General features: G+C 42.1%; 1 protein-coding gene across 5 annotated transcripts in view; it reads left to right on the plus strand.

The window, feature by feature from the left end:
* The window catches only part of RYR1 (ryanodine receptor 1), a 1,245,571-nt gene that overhangs the window by 157,924 nt on the left and 1,065,382 nt on the right, over positions 1-22,265 (plus strand). For all 5 annotated transcript variants that reach the window (XM_085625233.1, XM_085625235.1, XM_085625236.1 and 2 more), the window contains exons 2-3: positions 5,378-5,497; positions 20,475-20,579. In XM_085625233.1, the coding sequence (XP_085481359.1) occupies positions 5,378-5,497; positions 20,475-20,579 (225 nt within the window). The remainder of the gene's footprint in view (positions 1-5,377; positions 5,498-20,474; positions 20,580-22,265) is intronic.

Consider the following 22,265-nt stretch of genomic DNA (forward strand, 5'->3'; position numbering starts at 1 on the left):
TGTTCAAAAATTTGTATTGATATGGTCGTTCTGTTTCTTTTTCTTATTTATGGAAACCTATTTTTCTAAAAAAACATTATTATCTTGTACAGTCACTTTTGGGTTCCAATTTTCACTTGGGGACACCGAGCACCAAAAAACCTTTTTACGGTTAAAACACTTTGTATGTTTTTGATTCAAAAGAAATGTATATACCATTTATTGCTGTGTATAAAATACAGTATTGATTCAACTGTGTAGAGTGTTCTCTCTCTGTCCTCTGACATTACGAAGTCCTTTACAAATTCATTGCCATTGTGCATATATATATTGCCTAAATCATTTTTTATTAACCACTGGAACCATTGTTCTTCCATATCTAATCATTACCCTGGTTCCGTTGTGAGTAGGGTTCCCCTGTTGTTACAAGTGACTTATATATATTAAAGGCAGTGCATGTGACTGTGCCACACATGGTGAGTGCAGAGTCAGGTTTGAGCAGTTTGTACTGCTCCTGCAGCCTGCAATGGCAGGCCTACGGTTAGTAGGTTGGATGGGTCGCCCAAGGTGGCACAAACTTGTGCTGCAACCATAGGGACCCTTTTACCACCAATGCTCTGAGTACCCCTGGTACCATATACTAGGGACTTATAACGGGTTAAAGCTTTTGCTAATTTGGGATTACCAAGTCGAACACAATAGTTTTAGGAGAGAGCACAGACTTTGGGGTATGGGCTGCAGACTCCAATGCTCTATCAGAGTTATAACCATCAGCATTTGCAGCAAAATGTGGGGGTGACCATACAAAAAGGGGCACTTTCTTACAGTATTCCTTCCAAATTTCCTTTCCAGTAGATGGAAGTTAGCATTGTGTTTGCTCTCATTGGAAGTTCCAAGGTGTATGGCTATTCAGTCAAATTATGTCTCCAAATAAGCAGGGATTTAGATTTAAGCGAGGCTTTCTCATTTTGGGGTATTTAAAATTCCTGGATTTCTGATTTTTTTTCATATTGATCTGACCCTACTGAACCACTGTATTTCGCTCCTAAAAGGCGGGGTGGGGGAAGGGAATGTTTTGGGTCAAACTAATATGCTGCCTGAGAGAGGGGCAGTTGAACTCAATTCTGCCCAATGTCACATCCCGAATGGAGACGTTTATCCATATTTATTGTGCTAGTCGATCCAGGTAGAATATAAATAGCAAGGGAGATAGGGGGCACCGCTGCCTCGCCCCCACTTAATGTGAACCAATGCCAACTCTTGACCAATAACCCGTATTTTGGCAGACCAGTTATGGTAACCCAGCAGTGATATGAAGATGAAACAATCTTCCAAGCCCCCACATCTCAGGGATTTTCTCAAGAATGACCAGTCCATTTAGTTGTATACTTTTTTGTCATCTAACAAAGCAGATTGTCCCCCTCACTTTTGGTTTGCTTTCGTTAGCAGGTGGTTTGGATTCCTAGTGATGTCTCCCACTCGTCTTTTAATGATCAATCCTGCCTGGTTTAGATGGGTCATCCCCAGCATTATATCTTGTAACGGGTTTGCAAAAGCTGTGGCTTATATCTTTATATCTACATTTACCAGAGATATCAGCCAGTACAAGCTACACTCATTTGAAGGTTTTCCCGCTTTTAGAAGAACCAATATCCATGCTTTTGACTTGGTTGATGTGACTCTTCCCCGATTCAGCAATCTTTATATAGCCTTGATATTATCCCTATCAGTCCTGACCAGAATGTTTTTAAGAATTCGAGAAGACGCATGTCCAGGATGGAACCTTTCTAACCTGGAGACCCTGCAGTGCTTTATTGAGTTCCTCAGTGGACAAAGGGTTGTTTAGGGATTTTATCTGATCTGGTGTAAGGTTAGATTAGTCGACCCCTTCTAGATATCTGAACGCGTCCGCCTGTTCGACTCTACAGAGGGCTTGACAATACAGTATAAAGGCCTCTCTTTTATCGTGTTTTGATGTGGTTATCTTCACTTCTTCTCTATAATCAGGGCTCGAAAAATCCACTCGCTATGACGAGCCAGATTTAATCAGGATGAGCTATTTTTAGGGCCTACTTGCCCTTTCTGGCGAGCTGACAACAGGTGTTCTGCTTGCTCACAAAGTGAATGAACAATTAAGATGCCTTTATATCTTGATGATCTTGTCACATTTGCTCGGCTTTCAGAGACAGAGGTCAAAAGTCAGTTTGTCTTGCTACATTTACTTTTCTTTCTGTGACTGAATTTAGAGGATTTTGTAAAGTGAACTGTGTGACAATTATGTTGAGACCAGTTCACAGGTCAAGTATCTTACAGTTAGGTCGAGTAGATTATTCAAGTTACTAGACCTGCAGATCTAGTAACATTATTATGATTTTTCGAGCCCTGGACATGATCTGGGTTTGAGGATGGTGTTTTCCTAACTTTGAGGCAAGTAATCCCCCTGCTTTATTTCCTGCATAGAAATGATTTTGAATCTTGTTCAGGGAGTATTCTGCTTTGCTCTAGTAGGCATAATCCGCCTCTGATGTTCAAAGTCCGTCTCTATATGTGTTCGGACGTAGTTTTCTTGTCCAGGATTTCTAGTTTTTGGAGTTTCTCCTTGAGTTCTAGTAATAAAACACTCTCTTGGATTTTGCTGAGTCTAACTTTCTCCACTGTAAAGGTGCCCCTGATTAGAGCTTTCAGCTTATGCCAATCATACTTGAACTGAGCATTCACTTGCATCATTGTACAGTGAAAACTCCATAACCTGGGATTTAATAGTTTCTCCAGTGACTCTATCTTTGAATGATTGAGTATTAAATCACATGTGAGGAGTCTCCCTTTTAAATTGTGTCCCACCGTCCCAAGCCTAAAATTGGTGTATGATTTGATAGGGATATGACTCCATGTTCTGCCTTGATTATGTTGTGTTTACGTTCCTGGCCCAAGGTTTTTTTTCCCTGGTTGGGATGTAAACTGATGCCAAAGCACATCTCTCCCTCGCGAGGTTCCAATGAGAAGTATCCACCGCCATTTCTTGTCCTTACTAAAGTGCCTATTTAGTACTAATAGGAGAGATGCCTCCTCTGCTGCATGTTCCTTGTACTGACAGTAGCATGTTCTCATCTTCCCCAAGACTCGTACAAGGGAGTGTGAAGACAAACTATGCAACCTAGGAGGATAATTTTTAGGATTATAAGGAATCTACAGCATTTCAATTAATTACCCCGTACAGTGATCATCCACGTATCTGTCTCTTGGCAAGGACTCCCATATTCTAGCAGTATATCAGTGGAACCCACAAGTTTCAAGTTTATTTATTCAAATGTTCGGTCTTTTAAAACCGTTACCGTACACCATATAATTTCAATTACTTGCTTTGAGCAGCTTATAAAAAAACTTAATAGAAAGTAAAAAATCTGTTCATTATTCTGTACTTAGTAAAATTAAGTCCAGCGTATATTGTCCATAAAGTGCTGCAGCCCTAAAAATCGTCCTCATCATTAAAACCATCCTCATCATAACAACTATGGGGCTCATTAGGGTGGCGGGCGGACCTGAGTCCGCCCTCCATCCCCGCGGTTTTAGGACCAGCCGCCTGACATGCGGCGGTCCATAGGTACCCCCCAAGTACACCCCACCTCCCCCAGACACAAGGGGAGCCCGCAACGGGCCCCCAAAACCAATCCCCGCCAGCATTTCCATGGCGGCAAATCTGTCTTCACCCTGTGCCTCATGGGAACAGTCCAGCCCGAACTGTCAAGCCAGGTTCTCCCTGGACTGGAACCAAGCAACCTAGGACCGGTTTCGGGGTTTCACCCCTCTTCAGCCAGGATAGCTTGATTCCAGTGGCATGGAGAGCACGGGACTCACGTCTGAGCATACCCGTCCCACTCGGGGTGACAAATGCAAAAACAACAGTTGATGGACAGAATGCAGAACAATGTCATACATTCACCCCAGTACAGAGATCTGGGCCTAAATCCATCGTTTTTTTGCTCACCATGCCATTCCAGTTTGAACCCAGCCATATGCAAATCAGTCTTGACCCTGTGCCCCATGGGAACAGTCCAACCCGAACTGCCAAGCCAGGTCCTCCCTGGACTGGAACCAAGCATCCTAGGACCGGTTTCTGGGTTTCACCCCTCTTCAGCCAGGATAGCTTGATTCCAGTGGCATGGAGAGCACGGGACTCACGTCTGAGCATACCCGTCCCACTCGGGGTGACAAATGCAAAAACAACAGTTGATGGACAGAATGCAGAACAATGTCATACATTCACCCAAGTACAGAGATCTGGACCTAAATCCATCGTTTTTTTGCTCACCATGCCATTCCAGTTTGAACTCAGTCATATGCAAATCAGTCTTGACCCTGTGCCTCATGGGAACAGTCCGGCCCGAACTGCCAAGCCAGGTTCTCCCTGGACTGGAACCAAGCCTCCTAGGACCGGTTTCGGGGTTTCACCCCTCTGAAGCCAGGATAGCTTGATTCCAGTGGCATGGAGAGTACAGGACTCACGTCTGAGCATACCCGTCCCACTCGGGGTGACAAATGCAAAAACAATAGTTGATGGACAGAATGCAGAACAATGGACTAAATGTGCATCATGGTCATTCATAGCCCTCTGGCTCATGCGTGTGTAACTATTTGATTGAACCTCATCATGGCTGCTAACGTGGTCTATTCCTCACTCAATACATGACTTTCTCATAAACAGCCTGTCCCGGCAGTTAGTTGCTCTACTTGAACATCTGCGCAACAAGCATACATCGCATACTATGTCTGAAACACGCTTCCTTTCATGCGAGGAAGCATTTATGCAATATCCCAAAAATATCATGAATAGCTATACTAAAATGATTAAATGCAAGAATGAGGAAATAAATCTAGGCACATATAGTAGATTTCCTGATAATTTGTTAGAACATTCACAATTGCCTTTCAAGACAGACACATATGATATCCTTACAATAGCACACTTTGAGACTGAATTCTGAACATAGACCCAACAAAGTGCAATTAACTCTCTAGGAAGTCACCTTATACTACTTACTACCATGGTATCTTCTTAACACATATAAATGTGCAGGGCGACAGCCATCTGTATTAGTGAAGGCAATATGTACGTGTTTGTGACATCCATCTATTCTTATCCAGTATAAACCCCAGAAGTCTTTTAAAAAACTGACATACATTACTGACCGCACACCCAACAAAACCAAATTAGACTTTCACCTTCTATGGAAATGCTTTCAAATTCAAATTAAGGTCTATAGAGACGCTGCAATGCCATTCTGATGCCTCACTGTCTGCTATACAAACCTCATTTATGTTTCTTCCAACCGTGCTGCCCGATCTCCTCTCAATGCCTTACTTCATGATGACTAATATTCTGCCTCTCTTTTCTCAACAGGAAGACGAAGTTGTACTACAATGCAGTGCCACCATCCAGAAGGAGCATCTGAAGATGTGTATGGGAGCAGAGGGCTTCGGGAACCGACTTTGCTATTTGGAATACACATCAAACGCAAAGGTAATTATATTTCACCCTTGCTGATCCTCCATGGCCTTTCCACATCCTTTCACAGTGTCAGCCATCTTACTGTGCCAGTAAACCAAGTTACAATAAGCCTCACTGGCATCACACTGGTATGATGTTCCTCTTACTTCTCCAACTGTTCCTCATCTCTTGGTACTATACACTTTCCCAGCTGATCATCCTATCTCATGGTTGCCATCCCCTGAATATCAGTTCATGGAGCCCTACTTTTCTCCTCTTACAGCACCACACTCGGTCTAATTCTTCCTTTGACTTTTCTTATCACTTATATACTAAAGATACACATGTTTTCCTTTCTTTTCCCTCATTAATGCACAGCCACAAATCTAGAATCTCCAACTGTATCTCAACTATCAGTTATTGGATGGTCTTCCAATCGCTTGTACTAATTTGCTCGAAAATGTAATTAGTCTACTTACAAGCATCACCATCTCGTTCCTCTTACTTCACCCATCTCATTTTCTTCTGATACCTAGTCACTCTTTCCTTATGGTAGGCGTCTTATTTAATTAACTTCACCAAATGCTTTACATCCTCCTCAGCCACTCCAGCGCGATTCCAACTCTGCATTGTTAAAATAAACTATGCCTCTCATTCAGTAGAGAAAGTCCCTGATTAATACAGTAGTCATGAGTGAACTTGATTTTTTAAATGGAGTACTAACTGATCTCCCTCAATATTCCTACTCCCCCTTAGTCCAAACATTAATTTTACAACAAGGCTATTGTACAACACCCCCGTCCATCACATTTCAAATCCTGCTGATACCAATCAGAATGGCCTGTCACCAAATACCAAGCACATTGCAAAATACTCATTCTTGTGTTCAGAGACATCAATTTATGAATATCCAAGTGCCTCAAGCTCATGACGCACTCATTTTCAAACTCTATTTTCTGCTAACATTTGTCTGCTACCAGAACCAAAACTCCTCATACCCCAATGCCCCATTATGTTTCACACCCTTACATCCTGCCCTCAAACGCCCTTATCAACGAGATGAGAGGTACCACTCCTTTTCTGAATTCAAATAGACTCTGAAACCCATTTTTTAGAACTCGAAATATCTGCTTTTTGATCATTCCAAATCTCCTTGTATCTTGCAGTACTTAACTTAACCACCCAAAGCTTGTTCGTTGATCCAAAAATGCAAAGATGTATTATTTGTCAGCACATGTAATACATTGTAATCTATGGGTCAAACTACATTTAGTATAACTATTTCTATGTATAACTTTAATAAATTGTAACATATCGAATAAAAATAACTATTTTACTGTAGTTGGGATTTTTCAGATTAAATATAATTGAATTAATTAATAATTCTTTAGTATACATTTCAGTTGAAGTACAATAACATTTATTGTATTAAACCTAGGATTAAGAAACTTTCTTATTTTCTCTATACTTTACCACAAGGAAGCCCCTTTCTTTGTGTCTAGATTCAAATAGTCTCCGTTGTTTCTGCTATGCACCCTACAATGTAAATCTGCCCCTATGTACACTTTTGATAACTTGTAGAGAATTTCTATTTAGATTCCACATCTCAATAAATCTCAACAAACTGAGTTCAGTAGATAAACATTATTATTATTAACACAGTTTATAAAGCGCTCAGCTACTGAATTGGGGTTTCCCAGCGCTAGCCATGTCAGATTTTGTACAGTCAGAACTATTACCTCAGAACAACGAGGTCTTCACAATTTTTCGAAAAATGGTCAGCGAAGGACACTGTCTCAGCTGTTCTGGGCGGGCTTTCATAATTTAGGGCCACCCATGCAGACTCGTAAACTCGACAAACGTAAATGACAGAGACTTCTACCACAAGTGACCCATCCTACCAGAAACAAAGCAGCCTTCCCAGCGCTAAGGATATATAACTCATGAACCTCCAGCACCCAGGAAACAAAATCTCTATTCTTGAGCGCCCAATGATACACAATCGCTGACACCTTCAGCACTTTCTAATTCCCTGATCCTCCAATGTCTACATGCAATCCTTGTGCCCCAACACCCGGAAAAGGTAACCAGGGGCCCCTCCACCCATGACATACAATCTTTAGCTCCCTTGGCTCAAGGAAATAACTGCTGGCCTTCCAGCAACTAGGAAGTAATGTTCAAAACCCTTCAGGCACCCAGGAATTGCAATGTGTTTCCTCGACAAGTGCAATCTATTTCCCAAGCACTTAGGAAATATAGGCCCTTCCATATTGCAAGAAGATGGAATTTATGATCCTGAGCATCAACGATATGCAAATGATGACAACCAGTGTCAGCCTTGCACATATGAAATACAATTCATGCCCCATCATCCAGGAACTGCAACCTATGAATCTGCCATGTTGCCAAAAGAATGATGAGTTATAACTTTAGTCCCTGGAGTTTGTCACATGAACGCACATTTTAATTATTTTTTTCTTTGCCCCGAAAATATTACCGATGACACACTAGTCCACAGCACCCATATAGAACATTCCATGTCCCCCCCCAGAAGATAAAAACCATAAGCATCCAGCAACCAGGATGTTTCATTCATGACACCATTGCACCCAGCAGCTACAATCTATGACCCTGCAGAACCCATATTGTCATTGTCTTTTAGTGAGTGCTTTAGATGTCTACTCATTCATTCATTCGTTCAGCACTAATGAAATAAATTCCAAGATCTCAGGAAATCTAAATTCCTGTCCCAAGCACACAAATGTAATACGATCCATGACCCAAGGACACTGACAATGAAATCCATTACTTTATTGTACCCAAGACATTTAGGTCCATATGTAGAAAGCAAAATTGCGATCGCAAAAGCCGAAATTCGCCGAATTTCGGCGTTTGCGATCGCAATTGTGCTAAGTGGTATGTAGGAAGGCAAATCTGCGTGCAAAAGAAGGAATCGCTAAATTTGCAATTCCTTATTTTGCTATTGCATTTAAGGAATCGCAAATTTTGCGATTCCTTAAATGCAATGTAAGAAGCACCAAAAAAGTGCAATTTGGCCTTAAGGAATCGCAAATTACCACCAACTACAGGTTGGTGGTAATTTGCGATTTCTTGCACAAATGCATATTTTTGCATTTTTCAAAGTGGCATGTGGTGCACACACATGTCCTTAGGGCATGTATGTGTGCCACATGTGCACCCATGCTCATTTCAGGGGTGCAACAGGGTGTCCTTTTGACACCCTGGCACACTTGAAATTGCATTCTCAATTTGCGATTCTCTAATTGAGAATCGCAAATTGAGAATGTCTTCCCATTCATTCCTATTGGCCTCTAGGCCCATAGGAATGAATGGGGAGGTATTCCTTAATTGCGAATTGCAATTTGCAATTCGCAATTAAGGAATATGTAGGATTCGCAAAAATATTTGCTAATCCTACCTACATTCCGTTTTGCAATTCTCTAATTGCGATTCCCTAAAAATTGCAATTAGAGAATCGCAAAACACGTTCTACCTACATATGGCCCTATGTGATATATTAATGTTATTATATAAACCCGTATGTACAGTGCTTTACCCATAGCACCCACAAAGCGACCTATTACCCCAGTAATAGTGGCTGTGTGTCGAACAGAAAATGTTACACCTGATCCCAGATTCAAGAAACTATGACCCAAACCCTATCACCTAGGTTACAGAATATTACACCCTTTTCTCCCATAAGAATCCAAGAAACTCAGCCAACTAGATTCCTCCATTAGGAATATACATTCTGTGATCCTTCTACACCCAAGAAATACAACTTGTGGCCCTCTAAGACTGAGGAAATGTAACCATATCGCCCCAGCACTCTAAAAATAAAGATGATGTTCGTCCATCGTAGTCGATGAAGACCTCGACATCTCATTGATTGGTTGACTAGGCTGGGCGCTGTGCGTCTGAAGATGACTAAGTAATCTGATTTGGGTGTGGAATGTCCTGTCACATGTCGAGCAGACACTGTCGGTGATATGCAAGTTAATCTCGACTTACGCAGCTCACGCTTTTTTTGAGTCTCAACAGGACCCTTCACCTCGAAGGTTAAGCAGCTTTTGTGAATGAGGCTGCGCCATGCTGGAAAGTTTAATGCGAGGGGCTTCCCAGGTGTTGGTGTTGATCTCGAGGGACTTCAGGAAGGGCTTCAGCGTGTCTGGGAATAATATAAACCACACTCACCACTCTCATGAACCCTTACCCATGACTATGCAGTACCCACGAAGTTGAATCCATGGGTACAGCACCCATTAATACAACCCATGGACCCGTTACCCAGGAATTAGAAGCCATGAACCTAAGCAGTCAGGGATCATTCAATGTCCAAGCATGCTCTACCACTAGGCGCACAGCAAATTTCAGTTATGATGCTCAGTACGGAATGGTTATCACCCACAGCACAAGATTCAGAGTGAATCATTCATGACTTCGTAACCTATGGATTATCCCAATGCCATAGCTCCCATGGACAATTATTCATACTCCAACCTCCTGTGCCTCTGCACTCATGAATCATCATAATGATCCGGCACTCATGGCGTATTATCCATGGCCCCTTCATTTAAATTATAATCTATGATCTCCAAGCATTCAGGGATCATTATCCTTGACAATTTATACCCAGGGATTATCATCCATGTCACCCTGCCCACAGCTTCTAATTTGCAAGGAATTTAAGATAAGGCACAGAGGCTAACATTCTCTAGGTCTTTGCTTCTGCCACTCAACAGTGAGTGAGATCTTCGTCACAAGCAGGTGACATCAACCACTGACATCACAATAAAATGTAGTGTCACCAGTAGCAACCAGTAACTCAGGGTCTGCCTTCTTTCCATCTGACCACCAGAGGAGATAGGTTGTATTCCTGCTTTGTTTGTGAGTACATCAATGACTTCCAAATTCAGTAGGGCTTTTCTTCAGGTGAAATACAGTAATTTAGCAATACATCTTGGTTGTTTGAGGGTAGAATCACAGAACGGGGTCTCGCTCTGAGCTCAAAGAGCTCACTGTAAATAGAAAAAATATATTTTATTGAGGGCTGTTTACGTATTTTGTTTTCTTTTCATTTGTTTTTATTCGTTTCTGGTTCCTTCTCTTGCTTTTGGTGGGTGTTGTAAATTACCATGATGTTGTAGTTCTTTCAAATCAACCTGCTGCCTTATTTTAGAACAAGTTACATAACGCTGATAGTAACAATTATGTTGTTCTCGGGTGAGCTTGAACAGTTAAGTGAGTCAGTGTATGCCTTGAACGATGGAATTGCGGTGCCACACTCTCAAAAATCAGCTCAAGCCATTAATTCCTAAATCGGAAAATGAATGACTGATCAGCAAACTGAGTTAACCCGAGTCCACTGGGTTAAGTGAATTGATTATGCAAGAATAGTCTTGTTATGCCAGGGAAGAGAGCGTTGTAAAACAGCAGTTTTCTCCTCCTTCCATAGAAAGGTTTCCTGTAAGAGTAAATACCCAGATGGACCAATTAATTATTTGTTCAATTGTCGGTAGAGGATCTGTGACTGGCAATGAATTCAGTGAAGAATCAGTGGGATCATTTAACGAGGCAAGCTCATCAACATGCCTTGCTATCACAATGCATTTGTGACATCCTTTCTCTCTGACTTTTTCTGCATCCACACAAAGTTTAAGCATATGAGTGTGTGTTAAGTATTGTTAGCATGGTTAAAATGTCTATTTCTTCCCTCAACTTATCATCTGATTTGTAGAAATATTTTAGAAGATTTTTTAAATGCACAATGCCTAAAAAAATTAATTATGAGGCATGCTAAAAATTGAATGTGAAATGGTCAAGGTGAAGTGGTGAGTTAGAAAATATTTAAATTGATACAAAAAGAAATCAAGGTAAACCCATATCCGAGAACCCACATCAGAGACCTGAAATAATTAAAAAGACGTATGGTAGAAAAACAAATTAATATAATTGCGTAATGTCCAAACACAACAAGAGAAAAATACAAGGACAGTAACTAATATATTATTAAATTACACAAAAAGAAAAAAAACTTTCTTTAAAAAAATGTGGACTCGTAGCATATCCCAGATAGCAACATAGCTTTAATTTGAACAGTTAAAAAAGGGGCATGTAGGTGAAATAAATAAAATGTATGTGAGGAAAAATGACAGTATAGAAGGGGCCCTATAACAAATGTGTAAAAAAAGAGTATCATAACGAGGTGAAAAATAAACACATTCTAAAAATGGGTGAAAGGTAGTATTGGGAGTTCCTGTCTCAAAGAAAGAAGCAGGAGGAGAAAGGGTGTGGAGGGAGATATAAGGAAAGTGGCGAAAAAAAAGCAATTGAAAGATTAAGAGGGGTTGGGGGAGGGAAGGTAACTCCCTGGAGCAGTTAAGTATAACATACAACAAACAAACAAAAATGAAACAGCACTAAATACAAGACATGGAATTGGAAGCTCTTAAGAGTGAAAAAAGGCACATGCATACTTTGTAAAAAAGACAAAAAAAACAAGAGAAAGAACCCATTTTCAAGACCGCTCATTGTAAACCAAATGTTTTAAACTTTACTGAATTGAAGTGTTGTGTTCCTTTTATTTTAAAATTGTCAATTTGCACATAATTCTGCGTCAATCTGTTTTTAAATTGCGTATTTGCACATAATACAAGCTGTTGTAACAAGTACTTCAGGGGGGACGGCCATTTTTACTCCTATTTTGCACCACCACTGAGACGCCATCTTAGTCAGCGCTCTAGTGGTTGGGCACACAGGGCAATCCTCCTCCTCTTTCCCCAATCTCTGGCCAGATAAAAGATGAGCATGTCGTGGACGCCCAGCGGGTACATCACTGGCGCGCCAATGGCAAGCCCATCTGCACCCATCTGTGTCCAGAGATCGACCAGCACCAACCTGCTGGCCAAATGGATCTCAAGAATAATGAGTCACCAGGTGTTGGTGTGCATACCCCGCAGGATAAGGGACTGACATACAGAGCCTGTCTCATTAACTGTAGATCTCTATCCAAACACCCTTTTGAGGTGTTCACTATGCTGTCCGACAACATTTGGGAATTCATGTTTTTAACAGAAACATGGCTCGTGATGGTAAAAAAATAGGGGGAGGGGGTCACTGTTAAATTCAGGGATACCTTTGAGGGCACCTCCACCCCACTGGAGAACAAAGATTGTGTTCAGGGAATGAGTTACAGTTTTAAACTAGCTGCCTCTTTTTCCTTCTCTGGCATCCTGCTATATAGGCCTCCGGACTGCTCAAATAATTGGCCTTGCTAAACTCTTTGATTTGTTTGCCCTACTGTCTCTGCCATATGCAAATTTCACAGTTCTTGGGTATTTTAATTTACACATGAATGACCCGAAATACTCACAAGCAGCACATCTTAATGCTACTTAAGCAGGCCTAAACCTTCCTCAATGTGTTCAAACTCCCACACGTAAGGCAGGACCCATCCTTGACCTGATTTTTTTCAAATATTGATGACCTACAGCTTTCTCCAGCAAAATGTCTTATTTGGTCTGATCACTTTTCTCTCCCCCCTCCTTCTGCAGAGCATGGCACAAAATCACAGCGACATCTCTTTCACACAAGTTACAATCCATGACACTCCACTTAACCGGAAGTCTATATACGAATGTGGCCAAGTTTAATAAATGGGTTACCGATGCCTTGGACGTGGTAGCACCATTAAAACCTCTAAGAGTAAAAAGGACCAAACCTTCTGCCTCCTGGTTCTCGCCTGTACTGAAGGAGAAAAAAAGCCACTGTAAAAAGCTAGAACAGGCCTGGAGAAAATCCTATAGATTGGAAGCAAAGGCCCAATACAAGGAAGCTCTGAGAAACTTCCACCAAGCTGCCCGTGTAGTGCAGAGAGAATATTTCGCCACACAAATTTTGATGAAGCCTAACCCTTCTCGGGAAGTATCAAAAGTTGTTCACTTCTTTCTTCCCCCAGAGGCTGTCAACAGCAATTTTAGACCTAGTAGGGAACTGTGTGACGACCTATCATTATTTTTAGATAAAAAAATTAAAAAGGTCTAAGCTACATTCCCGGTAAGTTCTGAAACAGAGACTTGGAAAAACTTGCTTACTACCCACAAATACTAACTAGCGAACATCCTTGAAATTCCTGAGGAAATTTCTCTGGAAGAGCTAAAAAAATGCAAATCAAGATCACCAGCTGATCAATGTCCACCTAGAATGTTAAAATTGATTGCCCCTACTATTAATCAAGTTTTCAACAGAATTCTGAATCAATTTTTAGAAGAAGGTCTCTTTCTATCAGAATGAAAACAAGCCTTTCTTTGACTGCTGTTGAAAAAACCTACAGCCGATCATATTGAGCAACTTTAGATCAATTTCCCTCTTGCCTCCAGCAGTAAAAATAGCGGGAAAAATGATTAATATACAACTTTCTGCCTATTTGTAATCTAATGACCTGTTGCATGACACACATTAAGGCTTCCGGCAAGGAGTGAGCACCGAGACAGCCTTACTGGAAGTCCTGGAATTGATGGTGGACGTGCGGCGAAAGTAGTTCTTTTAGCCCTATCAGCAGTGTTCAACACAGACTCTCATGCCACCCTCTTAGAGAGAATCAAGAGGGCAGGTATAAAAAAATATGATTACACTCTTTAGATGAAATGGTTCCTCAGAACTGGTATTCTATGAATTTGTTTTAATATGAAATCACATATGATTGTCATCTGGACATAGAGACCATTACAATCTGAGCTGCTCTTCTTTCTTGGATTATGATCTGGAGCTAAGAACTCTCCCAATCTGACCAAATTATTAATGGAGGCCATTATAGAAAGGGAGGATGGTAACAGAGCTGATATGCTAGCCTAGTTACCGAAATATATGTGCCCTATTTGCAGTAAAGATGATATGTCTCCAGAAAGTGTTCTCGCTCTCTGGAACAAGTATGCTTTTAGATGAAAATCAGTTGCCAAAAGAATAAACAGCACAAATGTGGCCTGTGTCTCTGGTTTACTTTCCACACAAGGTTAGAAGTCCCAGATGCGGGAAGAAAGGGCCTTTATGGACTGGCAGGATTAGCATCTCAGTGTGGTAAGGCCCTTTACAGAGGCTCTCCACGGAATTGAGAGGCCATTTCGTCAGTTATAAAATTGGATGCGCTGTTAAAAGTTGGCAGCTGCAGGCAGTTTGGTTGTTCAGCACACAAATGAGGCTTTTGCAGTGGAAAACTCAGCACTCAGCGCGTTGAGACCCTCACAGGTGAGTAGGTGTTTTTTATAAGATCACTGATTGATAGAACCTGTATTGATGAATTTGAAGGTGGCAGCAAGTCAAAGGGTGTGCGAAGTGAAGACACCTTTGAAGTGATGAGCCCCTATGTTAATGTTATTTGATGTATACAGCCACATCTGCCATTTGCAAGTCCTCCTGGTGGGTATTCACTTTTATACAGAGAGCTCTTGCCGAACTCTTCCGAGCCAGTTCTTGCAACAGTGGTTGATTAATTTCCCTATAGTGTTCTGTAATTGGGCTACTGATTGAGGGGGGTGAAACCTACTCAAGCATCAACCATAATTCTTGGTAGGGTGAGACACAAGCAAACCCCAAATTAACCTGCGCTTAGCCCTCTGGTAGCTTGGCACAAACGCAGCCCCGGCTAATTTAAAGGCAAACTGTAAACCATTCATGCAGCACTTAAAATATTATTATAGTGAAAACGCAACAGCAGAAAAATCCCACACCAATGTAGAGAATTAGAGTCAAGTTTAATGAATTATTTGACACCAGGACAACAAAAATCCAATATGTAGAACCGGAGATATGTAATTTTAAAGATTTATGGTAGGAATAGCTCCTAAAAGCACAAAGCGCCACTCACAGGTATTTGGTTGTGCTAGACCGGGTGAGAGTCGCAAGTTCAGGCCGACCGGGATGGAGTGCAGGCCAGATACAGGGAGCAAGTTAGTCCGGCTGACAGAGTTACGTTTGAAAGTCTAACACGAAGAGTCTGGTTCACGATGGATTGGGCCGCGAAGGGCAAGGAGTGTATTGTGGTTTGTTGTCACAGTAGCCCGAAGAGCAGGCCAGGTGTTGCAGATGGTTGTCACGGTAGCACAAAGCTCCTGTTGAGCATCATCGATGGTCATTGCTGGAGATTTGCGTCAGCGTTAACTATGGGCTGTCTGTGCTGTAGCTCGAAGTTCAGATCTAACCTTGTGATTTGTCGCTGATGGTCGTTGTAGCACAAAGAGTTGGGTTCACTGTAGGTTCACGTTAGTGGTTGACGTGGATGACAATAGCTTAATGCAAACAGGCCCGTTCATGGTCGCAAAGAGCCCAAAACTTAAGAATTTCTCCTTTTCTTTGAGAAAGAGTTCAACTGATGCCACACCAATAGTCCAGGACCAGAGGGGCACCTCATGGGGATCAGGCACTCACTTTAGCAGAGGCCAGCATGGCTCAGGAAGGTCCAGTTGCAGGTCCAGGCAGTAGGTCAACAGTGCAGATGCAGGGAGCCCTTTGGAGCGCTTGTTATGTCCCAGTACCTAAGAACAGAAGGTCAGTCAGTTGACCCATGGAGCCACTTCAGCCTGGGATGAAGGGTATAGGTCCAGACTTCCTTCTTCTTCTCAGCAAGCAGGACCAGCCTCAAGCACTAGTGCAGCATAGCTTCTTCTTCTGTAGTATGCACAGGTCCAGGAGTGTACTGAGCAGTTTTTGTACTTGCCATTTATATAAAAGTGTTAAGCCTTGGTGCCAGCTTTGAAGTAGGAGAGGTTTCTAGTGGTTTCCACCCCCAAAGGTGCTTGGAATTTCCTGCCACCCTGCCTTGGCTCCTGCTCGTCTTATGGCACAATAGACTGGTGTAAACCTCTTTTTGAGTGTGCTGAAGCAGAGTCTTTGTGATGCGCAAGCATGGTAGGTGACAGCTACTCACCTGCATCAAGTCAGAGATGGCCCATCCTGCCAACATCTATTCCCTCTTTATCTCACTGTCTGGGAGCAATACACTAAGACCAACTGCCAGCTACACCTAGTCATATGGCCCTGGTTACAGGCTGTAGGCACCAAATGGGTTGGACAAGAAAATAGCAAAAAGAACAGATGATGGACAGAATGCTGAATAATGCAAACATTTGCCCCAGTCACCAGATCCGGGTTTAATCCATTGTTTTTTGCCCTCCTCGCCACCCCAGTTTGGACCCAGTCATTTGCAAATCAGTCTTGACCCTGAACCTCCTGGGAACAGTCCAGCCCGAACTTCCAAACCATGCCCTCCCTGGACTGGAAACAAGCATCCTGGGACCGGTTTTGGGGTTTCACCGCTCATTAGCCAGGCTAGCTTGAATCCAGAGGTGCAGTGAACACGGGACCCACGTCTGGGCATACCCTTTCCACTCAGAGCACCGAAAGCAAAAAGAACAGATGATGGTCGGAATGTTGAACAATGCAAACATTCACCCACAGTCAACAGATCTGGGTTAAATCCATCGTTTTTTTGCCGACCACGCCACCCCAGTTTGGACCCAATCATATGCAAATCAGTGTTGGATTAGAAGCATTTAATATACAGGCCCTGGATACATATAGAACCACTTTACAAGAGACTTACTGGTAAATGAAATGTGCCAATTGAGTGTAAATCAATTTCACCATGTTCAAAGGAGAGAGCACAAGCCCTTTGGCACTACTTAGTAGTGGTCAAGTGTGCAGAGTCCTAAAAGCGTACAAAAACATGATCAGCAAAAATGGAGGAGTAAGGCAAAAGGTTAGGAGTAAGTCCACCCTAAGGCTAACAGGCCCAACATGTTCCATGAGAAAAACAGCGGTATTGATATTGACTTGCCTAGATTGTTTTTATGTAAATATATATTAGGTGCTTGTTAGCACCCTCTATCGACAAATGGTTAGCTTTTGCTCACCTACAGAAACAATGTGGTTAAGGTGAACAAATATGCTATAATTTCACCAAGAATTAGTACAATACTGGGAACTAACAAAAGTGGTTTTCTGAGAGGAACCCAAAAGCCACTGAAGCAGGAGGTGTCAGAGTTGTTGGAGAATTAGACAAAACTGCAATGATACATTAATTCCAAGTGATTTACTGGTACAAATAGATAACTTGTTCTTCGCAGCCGTGGGGTGCACTAGCATCAGAGAGATTTCCAGTAATTTATTAAGGGGCAAAAAATTCTATATGGCCCCCATTCAACTTATCTTTTGCACTTGTCAGCTTTCTGATGGTTCAGAAGGCTGTATTAAGCAGTCAGTTAGAAGCAAGAGGAATTTGACGTGTTATATATTAGGATGTCAAAGTCTGCTTGGAAGAGATTAAGAATATGGTAATGCACCAATCTTTTGTGGCCTGTGGTAGAATGCAAAAATTATGTTTGACCCCCCCTCCCTAAAGCTCCACCCGCCTCAGATGAATTTTTGTGTTTGACAGTAAATACATGGACGTGCTTTCTGAGGCTGCTCAAGGAGGACTTAAATTGAACATGCTTGGGGCCTTGAGGGCTAGGTAGCATTGACACTTCTGTCACTGGTAGTGAGTTTGTTATTCAGGCTCTGCTCCTGGCTCTATTTAGGGTCTCAAAAGCCATCATCTGAGGATAGCAAAGTCTTTCATGGCAGAGCAGAGATAGATAGTGGGGGTGGCTGTAGAGTAGGATGCCAGTCCGGAGTGATGGGGATATGGGTGTGATGGGTTCCTTTGGCAATAGAGGAAGAGGCAGAAGGACAAAAAGTGCCTTCATGTAAATTGCTTGTTGGTTTTTGCAGTTTCTATTTTAGTAGGATTGCAAACCAGTGCATCTTCTAGGACTAAAGAATAATGTGAAGTATTGCAGACATTCAGTCCAAGAGAGTAAGGGGTAGGATAGAGAGTTTGGCAGACAGGGTACTGCATGACAAATGTGCCCATCAAGCTGATGGTCTGCTCGTTCTATTTAGAGTAGACAGGACTGCCAGCTTTCCGTCAACAGAGCCCCAGTTGGCTTTGTTTGCGTCAAGCTTCCTCCGATAGCCCGACAGTGCAGGGACTGGTTAGATGAAATGCATTACACTGTCCCCTGTATTCAGGGTAGACTTTGCGATGTTTTTTTTCCTGTCTGTTAGTGAGAAAGAAAATAAACAAATAATAACTGCCATGGTTAAGGAAAAAGCTTCTAGGATCTGGTAGTCATTAGTTATTTGTTTTTCAATAACAAACACCCACTTTGGAGGTTTGACTGCAGGTCCTATCAAGCTACAGAGATCACAGCTGGGCCTGCGGTGACGTCCAAAATTGGCAGACAACATTTTGTCAGGGTGGCTACATAATACCCTCTGCCACCTTAATGAACTGTACTCTACCCCCTAAACTCTAGATTTGCATAGTAAGTATGCTGGTGTTAAGCAAGGAAGTAAGTGGAGGATTTTGCAGTGGGTCTCTTTTTAAATCCCGGTGACGGTTTTCTCCACTTGGAGGTCAGCACTGTTTAAGTTTGGGGAGTTGATGCATTCCATTGGGACTGGATTTTTCTGAGGCTATGTTGGTTCCTTCTTTATGGTAATTTACTGACTAATGGTGAATTTTATGGCGTTGAGATAAGTGCTAATGTTGGGAGATTTCTGTAAGCCGTTCCATGCGGGTAGATTCTGAGTTCTTGTATGCTATCCCCATGAAGGTCAGATTTGTTGACTCCTTCTCTGCATGTTTGGCCTGTGTATCTGCACCTTGCTTTGTACCTTGTGGAGAGATATCTGTTGTACACATGACTTGAAAATGTACAGCTGCAGAAGATGGGGCTTGTAAAGGTGAGCTTTACAGTTTTGTGGCTATTGGAGGGAGGACTTCTGTAGCAGTGGCTCCAGGATGCGTGGATTGAAAATGAATGTCTGACGAGGATGTGGCAGTCATGGGTGCCTCTTGAGAAATCATGCCTGACAAGTGCTTCTGACAGGTGGTTTCTGGATGTCTGATTTGTGAAATGTGAGCGTGTGATTTATTTAAACATTGCTTATGATGACTGCCTCCTGAAAAGTTTTTAATGGAAGTGTGGCACATTAATTGGGACCTATGTATTTGTGGCTTCGTTGTGCAAGACACAGGGATTCCTGGGTGGTTGAAACATAAACAGACTCGAAATTTGTGAATTTAGGATTTTTGTGAATTTAGGATTTTTGTTTTTGGCTTGTATATCTTGTATGTATGATTATAGTGGCTGGCTCATGACTTCACTGCTAAATGTACAGGTCTCTGATACCCTAATGCGTCATGTTCGCACTATATAAAACTTCTCAAATATTGAATAAATAAATGTTAGCAACTTCTGCAAAAGCTATGAATGTAACTCACTGATTGATAGGTTGTTTGTGAATGCACCGCTTTTAAATCTAAAACTTATTGGTATGTTATCCATGAGTGTTTGGTTTACTTGTTGCATTTTTGGCTTGTGAATGTGCTGTATTTGATCATGTGACTCACCTGTGCATGGGGCATGGGTATCAGTTTTGTAAAAATGTAGATGTGTGGCTTGAGCTGTAATGGCTTCTGATGGTGGTCATCTTGTTCGCAAAAAGTGAATTGTCAGGGTGTTGTTATGGAGAGGTGCTTTTTTAATAATAGGTACTTCTCCATTAACCACACCAGGGATGGCTTGGGGGTGTTTTTGGATATGCTGATCACAGATGTGATTTGGGCATTGAGTTATTTTGAGACAAAGGCGACCTCAAGGCTTTTAATCTTGGTTCAAGGGATATTGGTTGAGCTGGTATGAGCAGGTGAATTGTTGTGGTTGGAAGGTTGTTGGTGTATTTGGGGTTGAGGAACAATAGTTCTGTCTTTAACAGTACATTGATGGAAGCACCTTACTACTCTCGATCCAGTGTCAGGCAGCAACATGTGAACACTTCTGTATATTATGACAAGTCAAGCTGTGGGAGTGGCGTGAAGTTATGCTCTTAAATATTAGTTCCATCTTTCTTCTCTTTTCTTTTTTCCCTATCACCTGATACCTTCAAGAATGTGCCTCCAGACTTGGCGATTTGCTGTTTCATCCTGGAGCAGTCCCTGTCGGTGCGCGCCCTGCAAGAGATGCTGGCTAACACAGTGGAGATGGGCAGTGAGGTAAGACATTCGTAGTTTCGGCTTGCTTGTGCCTGTGGCTCAGCCCCATTGGACACCCCCACACATGAGTTCCGTCATCATAGGAGACTTGCTGAACCCACATCACCCTCAGGGATATGTCTGCCAGCACCAAAATGTAATTTCTCGCTTTGGGGATTGAAAAAGTTTAGTCAAGCTTTTAGGTTTATCGTGTGGTGCTGATGGTGTCACAGTGCGTGCTCTCTCTCACAATAATGACTACATCAAAAAGGCAGCTTTTTGAATTCTAAAGGTATCTTTAAAGTATTTCAGAGGTTTGAACCCTTAAACGGATTTAACTAAAATGTAATTACCGTATCATTTGGTTTTCAATTAGGGTGGAGCTGAGCTTAGATAATTGTTAAACTAGCATCATTTCACGAATGTGTTGCAGAAAAGTGAATTCTGGCAGTGGGTGACTAGAAATGTATGGAAATTGGAGAATAAACTCCTTTCTGCAGCAACTAAACCAACAGAACACTTCAAACCCAGAACGTGGGAAACGAAATCTGAGACTAAACCTGGCGAGAAAGTTAAAGGTAAAAAGGCCCAGTATCAAGCAACAGATCAATGGTTAGAGAGCAGATATGGGATTAATAAAATATTACTTATGGCACCCAAGGCAGAATATAATAAGTAGACTGCCCCGGTATCTGCCAGTCTATGTGGGATCAAATGGTAGATCAAGGACTGGTTCAATTTTAGTCATGGCATCTGGTGTCAAAGAATATTGCTAAGTGGTCACATTGGTCAATGAGCCAGGCATAATAAGTGTTGGAGACTTCGGTTGAGAGCACGAAGGATGCAAGGAATTCAGCGCACCAGGCAAATATATTTTGCTTGCACGAGTTTTCCCCCATTCATTGAATACCAGTTTCAAGCCTTTTGTAGTAGGTCTTGGTGTTGTGATAAGGTTTCTCCCGATCCTCTTCCTAAGGTACCACCAGCCCGATGTAAGAGGACGCATACAGGAATGAGGAAATGTTTCAAAGGGGATCTAGGAATGGTATGACTTGTTGAGGGAAGCCTAAAATCGGTTGAAAAGAAATCAAACAATGGCACCAATCCAATACTGCACATGCAAACCCATGATCAGAATGCAGTATTGGGAATGATCCTCATTTAACCGAAGAGCAGGACGTCCAAAGGCGGATATGCTTGTGGTCAGTAACCATGCAGAAGTTGAGTCTTAAAAAGGCACAGACAATTATGGTGCAGTGTCTGGCAGCAAGTTCTAGTCCATTTCTACACATGTGTTCTGAGGTCAAAGACGGCGCTTTTATCGTACAAGAGATGTGGAATCAAAGGCCAGCAGTGGAGCACAGGAACTGGTATAATACTGCCCAAGTGTACCTGGAGCAGGACGTCATGGCGATTTTTACACATTTATACCACACATGGGATCAAGCTGTATTGCCTATGTTTACAAGTCAGGGCGCATTACAGCTCTCGAGGGTCTATGAAGAGCCAAAGCAGCAGAATATTATTGTCTTAAAATGTGTAATACAACCACAGTTGGCACAATGGTGAGCATTGATTATGTTGTATAACAGTGTATCCTCAAGGGTTCCAATTCAGAGCAATACATGTAATCAACCTTAGGGTGCAGTGGCCAAACTTTGTTTGATTCAATCTACACACACTGAGGAATTTATAGATACCAGTGCA

The sequence above is a fragment of the Triturus cristatus genome, chromosome 9, assembly GCF_964204655.1.
Source record: "Triturus cristatus chromosome 9, aTriCri1.1, whole genome shotgun sequence".
Taxonomy (NCBI): Eukaryota; Metazoa; Chordata; class Amphibia; order Caudata; family Salamandridae; genus Triturus; species Triturus cristatus.